We start from the raw sequence: 18,198 nt of genomic DNA, 5'->3' as shown, positions 1-18,198 counted from the left end.
CAGGGTGCTCAAGTAGTCACATGACTTTCCGTCAGTACAGGGTGCTCAAGTAGTCACATGACTTTCCGTCAGTACAGGGTGCTCAAGTAGTCACATGACTTTCCGTCAGTACAGGGTGCTCAAGTAGTCACATCAGCCGATGATCATTATGTCTCTGTGGCAGCGTGGAGTCGCCAGTGTGATAGCGATGTGTGGCGTGTAATTTACGATGGCTGCCGGTATCGTAAATCTGTGTTCAAGGAATTCGGATGATTGAAAGATAAAGGTCTGCGATCTTTGTTGAATTTATTTGCGAGAATGAATTTACAAGTTATGCGAACGCAGAGACGGTGGTAGTGGAGAGTGGTGGTCTGGTCGAAAGTTGAAACTAGAATGGCAGAGAGTTGCGTTCCCGTCCGTGCCTAGCTCTCCCGGGGCTTCAGGCGGCGGAGTAATTATTTTAGTGTTATCATATGTGGGATGAGTTAAAGTAGTCCCACATCTCCTTTGTATTGTTTGTCATTTTAGTGAGTGGTGTTTGACGGAGTAGGTTTTTGTAATTTTATCTATTAGTTTTTATAACCTGGATTGTTCTCACGAAAGTGTATAAATACATTATACTAGAATCGCAAAATGTTCAAATTTGGTATTCAGCTAAATACAAATAAAAGTCCACGTTATGGAACTCGTCGAATGGAATTGATTGAGCGCTTTAATGCCAAAATGCTGTATTTATAGATAAGGCGTATTGCCATAACACGGGTGTACAGTAAACGGAAGAAAAAATAATGTTTAAGGCACGGGAGAAATCCCTAACTATCATAATGTTTTTATTGTGACATCAATATATATTATATCATTAATTTTATTTTTTTAATATATTTTTCCGAATTTATGTACGGGTTAAATCTTCCCCATAGGAAAAACTAAACCCTTCCACACACTTTTCCACAAATGATCATCTAGTCAATCAACATTATGCAAGTGCATTATATAAGCAAAATAAATACAAAACAATACAAGAACAACACGTCAACTCACCAGAGATCAAATGGGAAAATAATTCACCGACTCCAGATATTTTCATATCAGAGGGTTCGGCTCGGTAGAACTCCTAACAGGGCCTATAAATCCTACTGATCCCTCAATATAAATATTTAAAAAATCTTTTGTTATCCTACATGTATTTAAAAGGACTGATTTTTGAATTTTTATATATAAATTTTTTGACAGATCTAATACGCCTAAATTTTAAATGAGAGAGCTAGGTATAATGCCAGTAGCCGAAATAACAAATGGTAATATTTTTATAGTCTGAGAATGCCAAATTCTTTTAATCTCATTTCCTAAATCTGTGTATTTTCTTATATTTTATTATTATTATTCGGAATATTAAAGCAAAACAACAAACCAATAAGAATGTGTGGCTTGTTTGAACCTAGTATTAAGTATGATCTTTTTTACAAATGTTTCATCATTTGCTTGCCATTAAGTTTATAGACCCGGAATATGTGTGGAAAAGGAACCAAGCAAATCTGTTGTTTTTGTTACTTGGTTCCTTTCCCATAATTCCAGTCGCGAGTTTCTTGTGTACGAAATATAGAAAGGGGAACGAAATTGAGAGAACTTCCCTCTCTGTGTCAGCGAAAAATCTCCACGGTGAATTGCCTGTAACCCGGAATTGCAACCTAGCAACCTGTGATCAGTTGCGCGGTAGAAAAGGTACTGACTTGGTACTTCCCATCTCCTGGTGACAATGATAATAGGACAGGTACGGAGGGTAAACTACTAAAGATATCAATCCGTAGATATGTACTGTGATCAGTTGCGCGGTAGAAAAGGTACTGACTTCGTACTTCCCATCTCCTGGTGACAATGATAATAGGACAGGTACGGAGGGTAAACTACTAAAGATATCAATCCGTAGATATGTACTGTGATCAGTTGCGCGGTAGAAAAGGTACTGACTTGGTACTTCCCATCTCCTGGTGACAATGATAATAGGACAGGTACGGAGGGTAAACTACTAAAGATATCAATCCGTAGATATGTACTGTGATCAGTTGCGCGGTAGAAAAGGTACTGACTTCGTACTTCCCATCTCCTGGTGACAATGATAATAGGACAGGTACGGAGGGTAAACTACTAAAGATATCAATCCTTACATATGTACTGCAGAAAAGCGATATTCATGTTGTTTCCTTAAAAAAAATTGTATCAAACACCATGTACATTAAACTTTGTGGACTTCATTTGAAAATTCAAAGATAAAAATATATAAACGGTAATAAACTTATTTACTCGGTAAACTATAAGTATTTTGGTTTAATTAACAAACACCATGTACCTAAACTATAAAGATAAAAATAAATGATAAAAACGGCAATAAACTTGCTATATAAATAAAAATGTTTTTATTCATTTGTTCAAAATCTTAAATCTCCCAAAGTTCTACACCGATTGCTTTGAAATTTTGACACGACGTCGCATTCGAATACGGGTGTGTTTTTATATACATATATTATCCAGATGTCATCTGTGACAGGTAAAAACATGACCATTTTGAAAAACAACGGTCCGTTCAGGTCTGGGAAAGGCAAACGAAAGGTAGTTTTAGACATGTTTTCCGTCAAATCACACCATTTTGCCTGCCATCTACCGTTAAGAGATTTGCACATTTTAAAATGAAATTCAATGTATGCAATGTTAAATAAGATTTTATTTCTTCAAATTTACAAATAGCATTCTTCCATAACATTAAAATATATCTATTTTCCAATATACACAACATACGTCCTTTATCGAATTTTCTTACATCTATGTACAAAATTTTACACATTCAAATAAAATTATAACGCACGGTGAAACAATGAAAACATCGAGTGGGTCCACAAAAACCTTAGGAAACAACTGTCACCGTAGATAATAGAAACAAAGGGATAAGATACGAAAAGTTTACATGCTGATGCAACAGCGCAGAGTATCAAATCGGCTATGCAACGAAAGTTATGTCTTTAGTTTGTAGGTAGAAACAGGTGCGAGCAGCATTATTCCAAGTAGTATGGACGAACGAGAGTGGTTTCATAGTTCATGGCGCATCTCCCTTGTTCCAATTATCTATGAGTGTCACACATTAACATAATTATACTCGGCAGAACTTGAAATTTATATTATTAAAAGTCAAATGAAAACTAATTGAGGTGACTTCGATAAACTGCGGAGAATTTCTATTCGTAGCATTAACCCATTGACCTCAAACGACGCCGTCCCAGCGTGTGTACGGCGATGTGTCTTAAAATCAAACGACTGAGGGTCTGATGTCTGTCGGCTTAAAACCCAAAAAGGGATACATTATTGACATCTGTGTTTAAAATTTTAAATGCCAATCGCTCTGTAGATAATTAAGCATTTATTTCGTAGTAATTGGCAGGACTCCGTTTATACAAGTTTTTCCTGGTATTAACGATTGAAATTTTGTTATATTTCAGCTTCATTGATTTTTTTCAAAATGGAGTGTGGTTCGGGAATTGACAAGCTTGTTCGTAAAACGCATGGTGGGCGGCTAACAAGAGCCCAAATGGCAAAAAATATATATTATGGTAATAAGTATGATTAATGTACAACTTTTCTTAATCCAATTATAATAAATGAAGAAAAAAAATTGTTTTTTGAAAAAATAAATTTTTCATATCCTCTTTTAATCATATTATTATTTTTTTCTAAACAATGCATACATTTTTTACATACCTTGATTCAATGCACAAGTAAATTAAAAAAGATTGTTTCGTTTGCATGTTTAGTTTAAAAGTTATGTAAGATTTAGTACACCACTGTACTTAAAACTTTTGGTACAAAATTAATTCGGATGTGAAGGCCAATTTTTTAGCCAAACAATTCGGATGCCAATGGGTTAACACGGTAGTAACAACAAGATGTTATTTCTTGACGATCAGCTTTATAGATTATATTATACGCCATTCGACGAATTGTGCTAATCAGCAGTAACTCAAAGGTTAGTGAAATTTGATTTCAAAAATTCGTTTTTTTTTGTAGGAAACAGAATAATGTATGCGCAGTGTTATACAGTGTATTTTAAAACATATACAAAACAAACATATTAAAATCAAAGAGAAACAAAATTAATACAACCTTTTTTTTACAATAACCTCAAACGGGAGGCCCTGAAGAAAATAATTTCCCCAAGGGCCACTGTCATGTGCCTTGGTTGAGGAGACGAAGGAGTGAACATAGTTCTTGAAGAGACCATGTTTTGGAGTGAGGAAACGCAGTGGCCGGCAAACCGTTCCAGAGCCGAGCTGTTAAAATCAAGAACGAGTTGTAGAAAAAAAACTTTTCTCATGTGATAAATGTTAACTGTGTACAAATTTTGTAGTTCCTAGAAGCATCTTCCATTGAAATACCGGTAGAACAAGGACAGCATTCCCACCTGACGCCTGTGCTCTAAAGATTTTATATTAAAAGTTACAATATTTTTTCTTTGAACCATTTTAGTGTTGCAATTTAAAAAAAAAATTGCACATTCTCAGCGGACTATAACTTTGAGAATGACGACATCTTTGATAGTAAGAAGATTAAAGATGACACATGTTTTACTTTCGTCGTTTGTTTCATTCACACAACGTGAAGACTCTCTCATTATTGATACATAACATCAAGAAAGGGACACTTAATGACAGTTTGGTAAGGACCAAACTATCTAAGCGTCCATTATTCCAACATCATTCCTACCATCTTAAAAAAAAATTCTTCGAGTACAGATAAATAAAAAACGTAAGTTAATATATTTTTAAAAAGTAATATTAAAATACAATATACCAAGATTATTCAAATAAAGCAAAACAACGGATTTTAAAACAATGAAACCCAAATATGCCCATTATGCCAACGCTAGAAACAGTGAAACCCAAATATGCCCATGATGCCAACGCTAGAAACAGTGAAACCCAAATATGCCCATGATGCCAACGCTAGAAACAGTGAAACCCAAATATGCCCATGATGCCAACGCTAGAAACAGTGAAACCCAAATATGCCCATGATGCCAACGCTAGAAACAGTGAAACCCAAATATGCCCATGATGCCAACGCTAGAAACAGTGAAACCCAAATATGCCCATGATGCCAACGCTAGAAACAGTGAAACCCAAATATGCCCATGATGCCAACGCTAGAAACAGTGAAACCCAAATATGCCCATGATGCCAACGCTAGAAACAGTGAAACCCAAATATGCCCATGATGCCAACGCTAGAAACAGTGAAACCCAAATATGCCCATGATGCCAACGCTAGAAACAGTGAAACCCAAATATGCCCATGATGCCAACGCTAGAAACAGTGAAACCCAAATATGCCCATGATGCCAACGCTAGAAACAGTGCAACCCAAATATGCCCATGATGCCAACGCTAGAAACAGTGAAACCCAAATATGCCCATGATGCCAACGCTAGAAACAGTGAAACCCAAATATGCCCATGATGCCAACGCTAGAAACAGTGAAACCCAAATATGCCCATGATGCCAACGCTAGAAACAGTGAAACCCAAATATGCCCATGATGCCAACGCTAGAAACAGTGAAACCCAAATATGCCCATGATGCCAACGCTAGAAATAGAATTTTATGTTTATCGTAAGTGAATTTTCCTCTGAAACAGAATAATTCTGAAATTGGAATTTTATGTTTATCTTAGTGAATTTTCCTTGGAAATAGAATAATTCTGTACAGAGCGTAATGGTGGGAACATGGAATATTATCTTTATCTTAGTGAATTTTCCTCGGAAACAGAATAATTCTGTACAGAGCGTAATGGTGGGAACATGGAATATTATCTTTATCTTAGTGAATTTTCCTCGGAAACAGAATAATTCTGTACAGAGCGTAATGGTGGGAACATGGAATATTATCTTTATCTTAGTGAATTTTCCTCGGAAATAGAATAATTCTGTACAGAGCGTAATGGTGGGAACATGGAATATTATCTTTATCTTAGTGAATTTTCCTCGGAAATAGAATAATTCTGTACAGAGCGTAATGGTGGGAACATGGAATATTATCTTTATCTTAGTGAATTTTCCTCGGAAATAGAATAATTCTGTACAGAGCGTAATGGTGGGAACATGGAATATTATCTTTATCTTAGTGAATTTTCCTCGGAAATAGAATAATTCTGTACAGAGCGTAATGGTGGGAACATGGAATATTATCTTTATCTTAGTGAATTTTCCTCGGAAACAGAATAATTCTGTACAGAGCGTAATGGTGGGAACATGGAATATTATCTTTATCTTAGTGAATTTTCCTCGGAAATAGAATAATTCTGTACAGAGCGTAATGGTGGGAACATGGAATATTATCTTTATCTTAGTGAATTTTCCTCGGAAATAGAATAATTCTGTACAGAGCGTAATGGTGGGAACATGGAATATTATCTTTATCTTAGTGAATTTTCCTCGGAAACAGTCTAATTTGTCTGCTTTTGAGAACAGCTCATATAGATTTCATATTTTGTTTTTTTTTTACTGCCATGGTTAGAAATATGATCTAAAGGGTGATACAACACCACGCTTTAAATTCAAAGTTAACCAAAGAATAATTAAAATGTACCCCTCTATGAAAGCAAAGGTTCTGACCTCAATTTGAGAAAAATTTCTGAAACTTTGAATTTGTTGAATGTTTGTGAATTTTTTAATAATTATTTTTATATGAAATAAAAAAAGTGAAGTAGCTATATTGTTTGTTATAGTACATTTTTGTCTCTTAAAAAGGGTTTTTTTTCATTACCAGTAATTTTAGTTTAGTGTGTAAACGAAAAAACGTTTTTAAAACTTATTGATTTAAAAAATAAAATATTTTAAAAATTTTACGTTTATTTCTAATAATAAAAATTAGAAAGCGTATTTTATTTCCTTTCAAGAACAGTTTTTAGTTTTCAGAAACGTTTAGAAAATACCATTTATTTGGGTTTTATTGAGAAGCGGAAATACACACAAATTCTCCGACTTCCTGACAGCATCTTTAAGAAATATAACTGTTAATGTGCCAGAGGCCTGAAGGGTTAACTTTAACCAAAAGATGAAAAGATTGATAGCGGTGTCTGTGAGCTTTTACGAAATACCTGTTTCCATTTTTAGTATATTTTACATGTACGCCCTCCCTATAGTCCAACACTTTCAGTAATTGGCACGGCGCATTACTCAAATAAAAAATCAAATATTGGTACTCGCTGAATTTTGCTGCGAATGAACAGAATTATTAGAGTTTTTTTTCGGTCCCTTTATAATTTTATTATGCTGCGTACAGACACAAGAAACCGCAAGCGGCGTTTCGCGCCATTTGGGTTGCTTCGTTCCTTTCCCATAAGTGGTATATTCGCTCGGCAGTTTGGTTCGGTGTTAAGACGCACCCCAAGATACAAATTTCCATGAAAATATTTTCCAGCCACGTTAGAAAATGGATAAAGATGAATCCTGAAGCTTTTTGTATATTCCTTCAAAAACGACAGGCGTAGGTTTCACTGTTTTTACTTGCTACGATTAAACGTTACCGGGATGAGTCACTCTTTTCATTTATTCATTGTTTCAGGTTTTTATCAAATTCACAAATTTAACAAAACTGAAATGGGTTCAATAAAAGGCGTGAACCGTTCAAATGTCCAAAAATCAAAACGGCATCGACTGTGACGAGAGTTTGACAAGACCATATCGACCTTAATCCCCATTCAGTTTGAATAATCAAAATAGTACCGTAAATCCATCCTTTTTCCATAAGAATTGTTTTCTCTAAATATGCCTCGTTCTAAATTCGTTCAGAAATAAATAATGCATTATTAAAAAAAATGTGTAAAAAATTATTCTAAATTACATTAATAATACTAAAATTGTTATCGCCATAATAAAATAACAAACATCATAATGATAAAATATGTTTAAAAAACAATTATTTCATTGTTCCAGTCACAAAAAAAAAAACACTTTCTTTAGTTCGGTGCACAAATCATGTTTTTTAAACCTTTTGTAATACCCTGCCCCAATATGAATGATTTCGATCATTTGAGTTTTAAGTCACTAAAATTATGATTGTTATTTTTGTCCATAATGTCGATCACAGTTGCTCCTTTGCAATGCACATTTCGAGGATGTCAATAACGTAGTCTTGGATAACCGAAGATAGAGTTCCGCAGAGTTGTTCAAAGGCCCCGATCAATCTCCGGTAGTCCCAAGTCTCGTCAAGTCCCGACGCATCTCTCGTCAGCACCCCGATATCTCTTTCTCTCGAAACACGTGGACTCTGTGCATCGTACGGGATGCACAAGAGGCGGCTAAACGATTCTGAATTGTGTGATTGCAGGCTACTACACAGCGTCCGGAATCTAGTAGTGCAAGTGGATAACTGGTGAATCTACGTCACATTTGGAATAAATTTCGTGGTACGTGTAATTTATTTTATTTGAGCTTGCATTTTCGAGTGAATCGATTCCATAGTCCAGTCAGTTTCATTGGTTATTTATGATGTAGATTCACCAGTTTCCACAGTGTAATGACAATCACTCCACTTCCAGTGCTACTACTGCCTGTCTTGGGCTCCGTCGGCCAGGGGCCCCATGAGGCCCTCGGGCTCCCAGCGGAGACCTGGCGGGGGGCCATCGAAGCGCTTGATCCGAACCCGCTGGCGGTAGTGATACTCCTTGAGGTAGGCCTTCATCGTCTGCGGCAGTCGGAGCTCGTTGATACCTGGACAGCAGAAGAGAAACAAAACAGTTTTAATTTAAGATTTTGTCAATTTAAAAGGATACTTGTTCATTGTGCCATAAGTGCCCTAATCATTTATTTGGGAGAGAATGGGTACGGCAGCCCCGGTAACTTTTACCTATGATATTCCCATTGGGAGCGAGCGATGAGAGTATAGCCCGAGTGTGTCAGCCCCATCATGGTGGTATCTGGGTTCATGGGGTGGGGTGCTTTCAGGTCTTGACGTGGCGGGTGACCCTTTCCCTCCTGTTATTTGTTTTATGGCTATTCAAGCTTTTCAAAGAAATACATAAAGGAATATTTTAAATGCTTAATATGCCATTCTAAAATTTAAAAACACATTACCCGTAAATTGCAGATTATTCTTGTGAAAATGGCTAAATTCGCTAATGTTTTGAGGTATTTGGCAACGAGTGAATACTGACCGTCATATGTGGTAGATGAAGCGACGACGGCGCGGCACAGGTGCTGCAGCGGGAAGGCGTGCGTGCGACTGAGCGGTGCGGTGAGCATCGGCTCAAAGAACATCACGCAAGCCGGGTCCTTGTAGTGCTCTATCAGCCCTGTAAGCGAACCAAACTATGAAACAATGCTTTAGTGGTAGTCAATTGTCCTGGTGAACCCATCTCCTCCACCCACAGTGATCTTCCTCTGCTTCTCCTGCCAAAGCTTTGCACAACCGCGCCATAATTACCTTGAATGAGTTTTGCTCATATTGGAATAAAAACTATAGCTTGGGAGGTTTATTTTTGTCTTATAAATTACATGTACATATACATATCATAAAGCAATTTAGATAACCATGTGAAACCTCTAGAAACTGTTCAGAAGTTTATCATTAGGATAATGCACCAGAAGATCAAGACATATCCTACCGATCAATTGCTTCAGGAAACTGACATAATGGAACTAAGGCGGATTCCATCAACATGTGCGGAAACTTAAACTGGCTGTCTTTTATATTCAGATTTACAAAATTTTATGATTTATTTTCGCAAAACTTGAATTACACAAACAAATTTTCGTGCACGTACAAAAATTAATTTCGAATTCTTTTTTTGTCGAAAAAATCGAATTACGCGTCTTAACGAATTATCGGGGTTCTACTGTAATTATCTTTTGTGTTTTTTATCAAATATGCAAGTTTTTTGTTATACGCCTTGAAATGTTTTTGTAATGTTATGTTTTCCGGTTGTTTTGTATATTGTTTACAGAGCTTTTCTTTGTGTCTAAATGAAACGATGAATCCGTGGGTTATCCACAGTTTCATTGGTTTAAGCTTTGAAGATATTTTTTGAGATGTAACATTTCTACAGGCATTTATGTGTAAACTCAATTTTTTATCAAATATTTAGCAGCATTCTTCTACGTCGTTACATTGATATATATCATTTCCAATCTTCTGCGTCGTTACATTAACATATATATATATTCCATTCTTCTACGTTGTTACATTGATTGTTGCTAAACAAGATTCCATTCAATGTACCTGCGCTTTCAACATGCTCTTGTGTCCTGTTCAGGGTTGATCAATGCAAAATGAACTCTAAGCAGAATTCTTGCCTGAACAGACTATGCAATAATTACAATAGCGTATTATCCAAGGTTGATATTTTCAGTTGCGAATTGCCAAATACAAGAGGTCCATAAGAAAATATTTCTCTGATGGTTTGTGAATAATAACACAAAACCACTTTTGACAATGTCCAAACTGCTTGTGATACTAGAACTAAAGGACATAATCTCTTACAAATCCCTTTCGCTAAAACAACTTTTGGCCAGACAAAATTTTAGATATTTTGCAACAAGGGCTCTCCCACTAGCCATTAGACTGAACATATATTTTTTTTAATATAAAACAGACATCAAGTCTTGGATCATCAGCCAAGACAGATCCAAGATCAAAAATTTTATAAAACCCCTACATAAGTATGTACTCCAACTAGATGCTGATTAACCAATTTATCATTTATTATTATTATTTTTTTATCATTTTCACATTGTCATTTAATGTAATGAAATCTTATATGTATCAAATAATAAACATTAATTTATGTACTCAATACGTCTGTCTCGACACAGGTATATCCTAGTGAGACAGACATCGAAAAACACCTGTAAAAAAAAAACTTTACATTGATAATAAAAACATTAAATAATGATGTTTATGTCTCTATTGTTTATATCTCTATTATGATTTGATTACATATCTACAACCTCTCTCCAAGACTATATTGATATATATCTTTTCCATTCTTCTACATTGTTACATTGATATATATCTATTCCATTCTTCTACGTCGTTACATTGATATATATCTTTTCCATTCTTCTACATTGTTACATTCATATATATCTTTTCCATTCTTCTACATTGTTACATTGATATATATCTTTTCCATTCTTCTACATTGTTACATTGATATATATCTTTTCCATTCTTCTACATTGTTACATTGATATATATCTATTCCATTCGTCTACGTCGTTACATTGATATATATCTTTTCCATTCTTCTACATTGATATATTTCTTTTCCATTCTTCTACATTGTTACATTGATATATATCTTTTCCATTCTTCTACATTGTTACATTGATATATATCTTTTCCATTCTTCTACATTGTTACATTGATATATATCATTTCCATTCTTCTACATTGTTACATTGATATATATCATTTCCATTCTTCTACATTGTTACATTGATATATATCTTTTCCATTCTTCTACATTGTTACATTGATATATATCTTTTCCATTCTTCTACATTGTTACATTGATATATATCTATTCCATTCTTCTACGTCGTTACATTGATATATATCTTTTCCATTCTGCTACATTGTTACATTGATATATATCTTTTCCATTCTTCTACATTGTTACATTGATATATATCTTTTCCATTCTTCTACATTGTTACATTGATATATATCTATTCCATTCTTCTACGTCGTTACATTGATATACAGGGTGTCCGGAAACTCGTAGTACAAGCGGGAAACTGGTGAATCTACATCACATTTGGAGTCGATTTTGTAGTATATTTTTTTTTGATTTGAGCTTTCGTTATCGAGTAAATCGAGTTTGAAGTTGATTTTTTTTTTTTTTTTTTTTTTTTTAATCAATTTCTTATAAATTATTACTGAAGATCAAAGTACCCAACTAATTAAAACTATTTGAAAGTAAAACAAATGAAGAAACTCGGATTTGAAGCATTATTTTGAAATCATCCTTCATTTAACCCGGTGTAATCATAAAATATTTCTGCTCTGCAGGGTTAAAACATCTGTTGTTCAACCCTAAACACCAGAAAAAAATTTAACCCTAAAATAGCCGAAAAATATATTTTTTTGGTTTTTTTTTTTTTTCGAAAATGCTCAAATCAAAAAACTTTATGTTTTTTTGGGTTCCCCATGTGGTGTAGATTCTCCAGTTTCCCGCTTGTACTACGAGTTTCCGGACACCGTGTATATCTTTTCCATTCTTCTACATTGTTACATTGATATATATCTTCTCCATTCTTCTACATTGTTACATTGATATATATCTTTTCCATTCTTCTACATTGTTACATTGATATATATCTTTTCCATTCTTCTACATTGTTACATTGATATATATCTTTTCCATTCTTCTACATTGTTACATTGATATATATCTTTTCCATTCTTCTACATTGTTACATTGATATATATCTTTTCCATTCTTCTACATTGTTACATTGATATATATCTATTCCATTCTTCTACGTCGTTACATTGATATATATCTTTTCCATTCTTCTACATTGTTACATTGATATATATCTTTTCCATTCTTCTACATTGTTGCATTGATATATATCCTTTCCATTCTTCTACGTCGTTACATTGATATATATCCTTTCCATTCTTCTACGTCGTTACATTGATATATATCCTTTCCATTCTTCTACGTTGTTACATTGATATATATCCTTTCCATTCTTTTACGTCGTTACATTGATATATATCCTTTCCATTCTTCTACGTCGTTACATTGATATATATCCTTTCCATTCTTCTACGTCGTTACATTGATAAATATCTTTTCCATTCTTCTACATTGTTACATTGATATATATCCTTTCCATTCTTCTACGTCGTTACATTGATATATATCCTTTCCATTCTTCTACGTCGTTACATTGATAAATATCTTTTCCATTCTTCTACATTGTTACATTGATATATATCCTTTCCATTCTTCTACGTCGTTACATTGATATATATCCTTTCCATTCTTCTACGTCGTTACATTGATAAATATCTTTTCCATTCTTCTACATTGTTACATTGATATATATCCTTTCCATTCTTCTACGTCGTTACATTGATAAATATCTTTTCCATTCTTCTACATTGTTACATTGATATATATCCTTTCCATTCTTCTACGTCGTTACATTGATATATATCCTTTCCATTCTTCTACGTCGTTACATTGATAAATATCTTTTCCATTCTTCTACATTGTTACATTGATATATATCCTTTCCATTCTTCTACGTCATTACATTGATATATATCCTTTCCATTCTTCTACGTCGTTACATTGATAAATATCTTTTCCATTCTTCTACATTGTTACATTGATATATATCCTTTCCATTCTTCTACGTCGTTACATTGATATATATCCTTTCCATTCTTCTACGTCGTTACATTGATAAATATCTTTTCCATTCTTCTACATTGTTACATTGATATATATCCTTTCCATTCTTCTACGTCGTTACATTGATATATATCCTTTCCATTCTTCTACGTTGTTACATTGATATATATCCTTTCCATTCTTCTACGTTGTTACATTGATATACACGGTGTCCGGAAACTCGTAGTACAAGCGGGAAACTGGAGAATCTACACCACATGGGGAACCCAAAAAAACATAAAGTTTTTTGATTTGAACATTTTCAAAAAAAAAAAAAAAAAACCAAAAAAAAATATTTTTCGGCTATTTTAGGGTTAAAGTTTTTTCTGGTGTTTAGGGTTGAATAACAGATGTTTTAACCCTGCAGGGCAGAAATATTTTATGATTACACCGGGTTAAATGAAGGGTGATTTCAAAATAATGCTTCAAATCCGAGTTTCTTCATTTGTTTTACTTTCAAATAGTTTTAATTAGTTGGGTACTTTGATCTTCAGTAATAATTTATAAGAATTTGATTAAAAAAAAAAAAAAAAAAAAAAAATCAACTTCAAACTCGATTTACTCGATAACGAAAGCTCAAATAAAAAAAAATATACTACAAAATCGACTCCAAATGTGATGTAGATTCACCAGTTTCCCGCTTGTACTACGAGTTTCCGGACACCCTGTATATCCTTTCCATTCTTCTACGTCGTTACATTGATATATATCTTTTCCATTCTTCTACATTGTTACATTGATATATATCTTTTCCATTCTTCTACATTGTTACATTGATATATATCTTTTCCATTCTTCTACATTGTTACATTGATATATATCTATTCCATTCTTCTACGTCGTTACATTGATATATATCTTTTCCATTCTTCTACATTGTTACATTGATATATATCTTTTCCATTCTTCTACATTGTTACATTGATATATATCCTTTCCATTCTTCTACGTCGTTACATTGATATATATCCTTTCCATTCTTCTACGTCGTTACATTGATATATATCCTTTCCATTCTTCTACGTTGTTACATTGATATATATCCTTTCCATTCTTCTACGTCGTTACATTGATATATATCCTTTCCATTCTTCTACGTCGTTACATTGATATATATCCTTTCCATTCTTCTAGGTCGTTACATTGATAAATATCTTTTCCATTCTTCTACATTGTTACATTTATATATATCCTTTCCATTCTTCTACGTCGTTACATTGATATATATCCTTTCCATTCTTCTACGTCGTTACATTGATAAATATCTTTTCCATTCTTCTACATTGTTACATTGATATATATCCTTTCCATTCTTCTACGTCGTTACATTGATATATATCCTTTCCATTCTTCTACGTCGTTACATTGATAAATATCTTTTCCATTCTTCTACATTGTTACATTGATATATATCCTTTCCATTCTTCTACGTCGTTACATTGATATATATCCTTTCCATTCTTCTACGTCGTTACATTGATAAATATCTTTTCCATTCTTCTACATTGTTACATTGATATATATCCTTTCCATTCTTCTACGTCGTTACATTGATATATATCCTTTCCATTCTTCTACGTCGTTACATTGATAAATATCTTTTCCATTCTTCTACATTGTTACATTGATATATATCCTTTCCATTCTTCTACGTCGTTACATTGATATATATCCTTTCCATTCTTCTACGTCGTTACATTGATAAATATCTTTTCCATTCTTCTACATTGTTACATTGATATATATCCTTTCCATTCTTCTACGTCGTTACATTGATATATATCCTTTCCATTCTTCTACGTCGTTACATTGATAAATATCTTTTCCATTCTTCTACATTGTTACATTGATATATATCTTGCCATTCTTCGTAGTTACTTTATATTTTTATGAGAGCATTTACATTAATACTAAAGTTATGTACATCAGTCATATTTAGGATAATTGCAGTTGGTAAAGGAAAGTTCTGATTTTTGTAATTGTATTTAAATATGCATGCAAAATGATCCGTTATAGATGTATTTATTACGGCAGATGTTATATTTTGTGTATCTCTGATATTTGTAAATAAGTGATTGATGCAGGAAGGGGGTTGTCCGAGAATGTTTCTAGTGATCTATTTAGATAATTATCTTTATCGTTAGAGGAGTAGTCATTAACAATATTTAAATTTATATCTCCGACATTTATATTTTTTTTAGTTTTATGATGTCGTAATATATTTTTTAATTCTTGTATGTGAGCGTAAGAACCGAAGAATCTGTGTGAAATTATTTTTAATTTTTTTTCGATTGTTTTCTGTTTACCAGATAATGAGATTGATGACATTGTCATACATAATAATACTAAGATTCACAGCCAAAACTATTGCAAATCAAACTGTACAGTACTAAAAACAACAAATAAAATTAAATATCTAGGAGTAATTATTGATAAAAATCTGAAATGGAAGGAACAAATAAGTCAAGTAGTAAACAAAATTAGAAAATTAATATATATATTTTTAAGAATTAGAAACTTTCTGTCGATAAAAAATCTATATTTAATTTACTATGCCTTAGTTCAATCCACTTTACAATACGCTATTATTAGTTGGGGATCCGCGTATAAATGTAACCTTCTTCCAATTGAAATTATACAAAGAACAATTATTAAAATTATATTAAAAAAATCCTTTGACTACCCAACAGAACGCCTGTTTGAAGAATTTCAAATTTAAAGACCTATATATTAAAAACTCACTAATCCAAATTATAAAAGAAAAAGATAAATATCAATTTTTAAATGAAAACAGAACGCGACTTAGACATGTTTTTCTATGCCCAAAACTAAATACGTCTTTTGCACAACATTATTATACTTCCCAGTTAACCCTTTCAGCCCCAGTGTTAATTCAAATTAACATGAACTTTGTGAATTTTTTTACCGTAACTGTAGCGATTTAGAAAAGCCATGTTTTCGTTTTCTTATAGTTTGTAGTCTTTTCTGTGGCGTCTATTTTTTCCGCTCCGTTGAAATCCTTATTCCCGCCACAACAACGATCAATATTTTGACATCTGCTGATTGTAAGTTTCATCGAATTTCTGCGGTCATTGATTACTTAATTTAAGGTGAGATATCAATATTTTCTACTCGAATTACAAATATTTTCACTCATAAAGATGTGTTCTATAATAATAACATCAGTTCAATTCACTGATCACAGTCATTTCCCAGAATATTGTAAATGAATCTCAATGTTCATTCAAATTAACACTGGTAGTGAGGGACATGTTTTCGACTAGTATGGCGAATTTTTAAAGATTTATTATCCTAGATTATTTCTTTATTTATGAATGAATTTTAGTTAAAATGTTATTTGTTTGTACCTTAGTGATTATCACTACATTGTCAATGTGCATTTTTGACATAAAGCAGTTATTTGTATTACTTTTGTGTTATGTTTATTTTACGTTACTATGTAAAAAATACCCTCTGACGCCCAATGTTAATCCAAATTAACATAGAAAAATTTCTAAAAAAAAAAAAAAAATTAAATGCCAAAAATTTTCAAATAATTTTCTGAGGTATTATCAAGCATTACATATTTTATATGTGTGGAAACAATAATGCGGGTGTGAAAGGGTTAAGAACTTTTTTCAATCATCTACCAGAAGAAATCAGAAGCATTAATGATAAAACCCAAATACTGCTCTCTGTCAAGAGACACTTTAAAAATATTCTGAAAAAAAAAAACTACTGTCACTTAATTAATCTCACAAATATCCTTAGTTTTCCATAACTTCCTTTCTTTTTTAAAATTTAATATATTAATATATTATCCTTCACTACTATCAAAAAAATACTACAGCAAACATACATTTATGTACAATGAATTATTTAAGTACTAACTAACAACATTTATGTACACTCCCCTTCCATACACAAGCAAATGCTTTCAATGGAAGAGTAGTAAAAAGACCCAAGATGTAAAATGAATTATGTACCATGTAAACATATTATTAAAAATAAAAAATAATTACAAAAAAAAAATGTATATTTTACGTTTATGTCATAAGACGTTTTCCCAGAAAAGCTTACGTTATCTTAAATAAAAAATAAACGTTCAGAAGACGATTCTTAAAAAAATATATGTACATGAACATAAATATGTTTTATTATTTCTATCTAAATACGAATAAATACCCTACACAAAAATTGTTCTAAAAGAAATGAAGGCTTTGAAAGCTTCCATTGAAATTTAATTAGGAGGGTCACAGATAATTTATTTTGTGAACGTCCCGAGAGGCTGCGCAAACGATTCTAATATATTTTTAATACACCTTCTTATGGCATATCAAAAAAAATTCAGCTAGGGAGAAATTCCAATGTCACCAGTGCACAATCGATTTGCCGATGGGTAAAAATTCTTGTCGCTGGTGCACAATCGGTGTTCCAGAGGTTAAAACAAGAACTGCCTACGTAATGTGCGATAATCGCGTAGACCATCGACACATGGGTTAGATTATAATGGTTATGCAGGTTTGTGCCTAGGCAAATTAACGCTCCGTTCGCTGAACCAAAAAGATAGGTATTCGCGAATGTGACTTACGGAAGAGTTGGTTGTGATGTTTGATGATATGGTTCTTTTGGCAGCGCTCGTATGGTGGAGGAATTCACAGGCACTCGTATAAGATTGAACTAATTATAACTCCGGCTAAAAATCGAATTGACACATCGGTTGTTTTCTCGGTACGGTGTTTTCGTCAACTGTCATTAACTGACG

General features: G+C 33.0%; 1 protein-coding gene across 1 annotated transcript in view; it reads right to left on the bottom strand.

The window, feature by feature from the left end:
• Positions 1-2,685: 2,685 nt before the first annotated feature.
• The window catches only part of Socs36E (Suppressor of cytokine signaling at 36E), a 34,233-nt gene continuing 18,720 nt past the window's right edge, over positions 2,686-18,198 (bottom strand). Inside the window, exons 7-8 of the mRNA XM_089644086.1 lie at positions 9,177-9,314; positions 2,686-8,733 (exon numbers count right to left, since the gene is read on the bottom strand). Coding sequence (XP_089500212.1) covers positions 8,567-8,733; positions 9,177-9,314 — 305 coding nt within the window. The 3' untranslated portion in view covers positions 2,686-8,566. The remainder of the gene's footprint in view (positions 8,734-9,176; positions 9,315-18,198) is intronic.

The sequence above is a fragment of the Hesperophylax consimilis genome, chromosome 20, assembly GCF_061612785.1.
Source record: "Hesperophylax consimilis isolate HC1 chromosome 20, BYU_Hcon_1.0, whole genome shotgun sequence".
Taxonomy (NCBI): Eukaryota; Metazoa; Arthropoda; class Insecta; order Trichoptera; family Limnephilidae; genus Hesperophylax; species Hesperophylax consimilis.
Note: the sequence above shows the minus strand (reverse complement) of the source record. Positions and strands in the feature narration are given on the sequence as shown.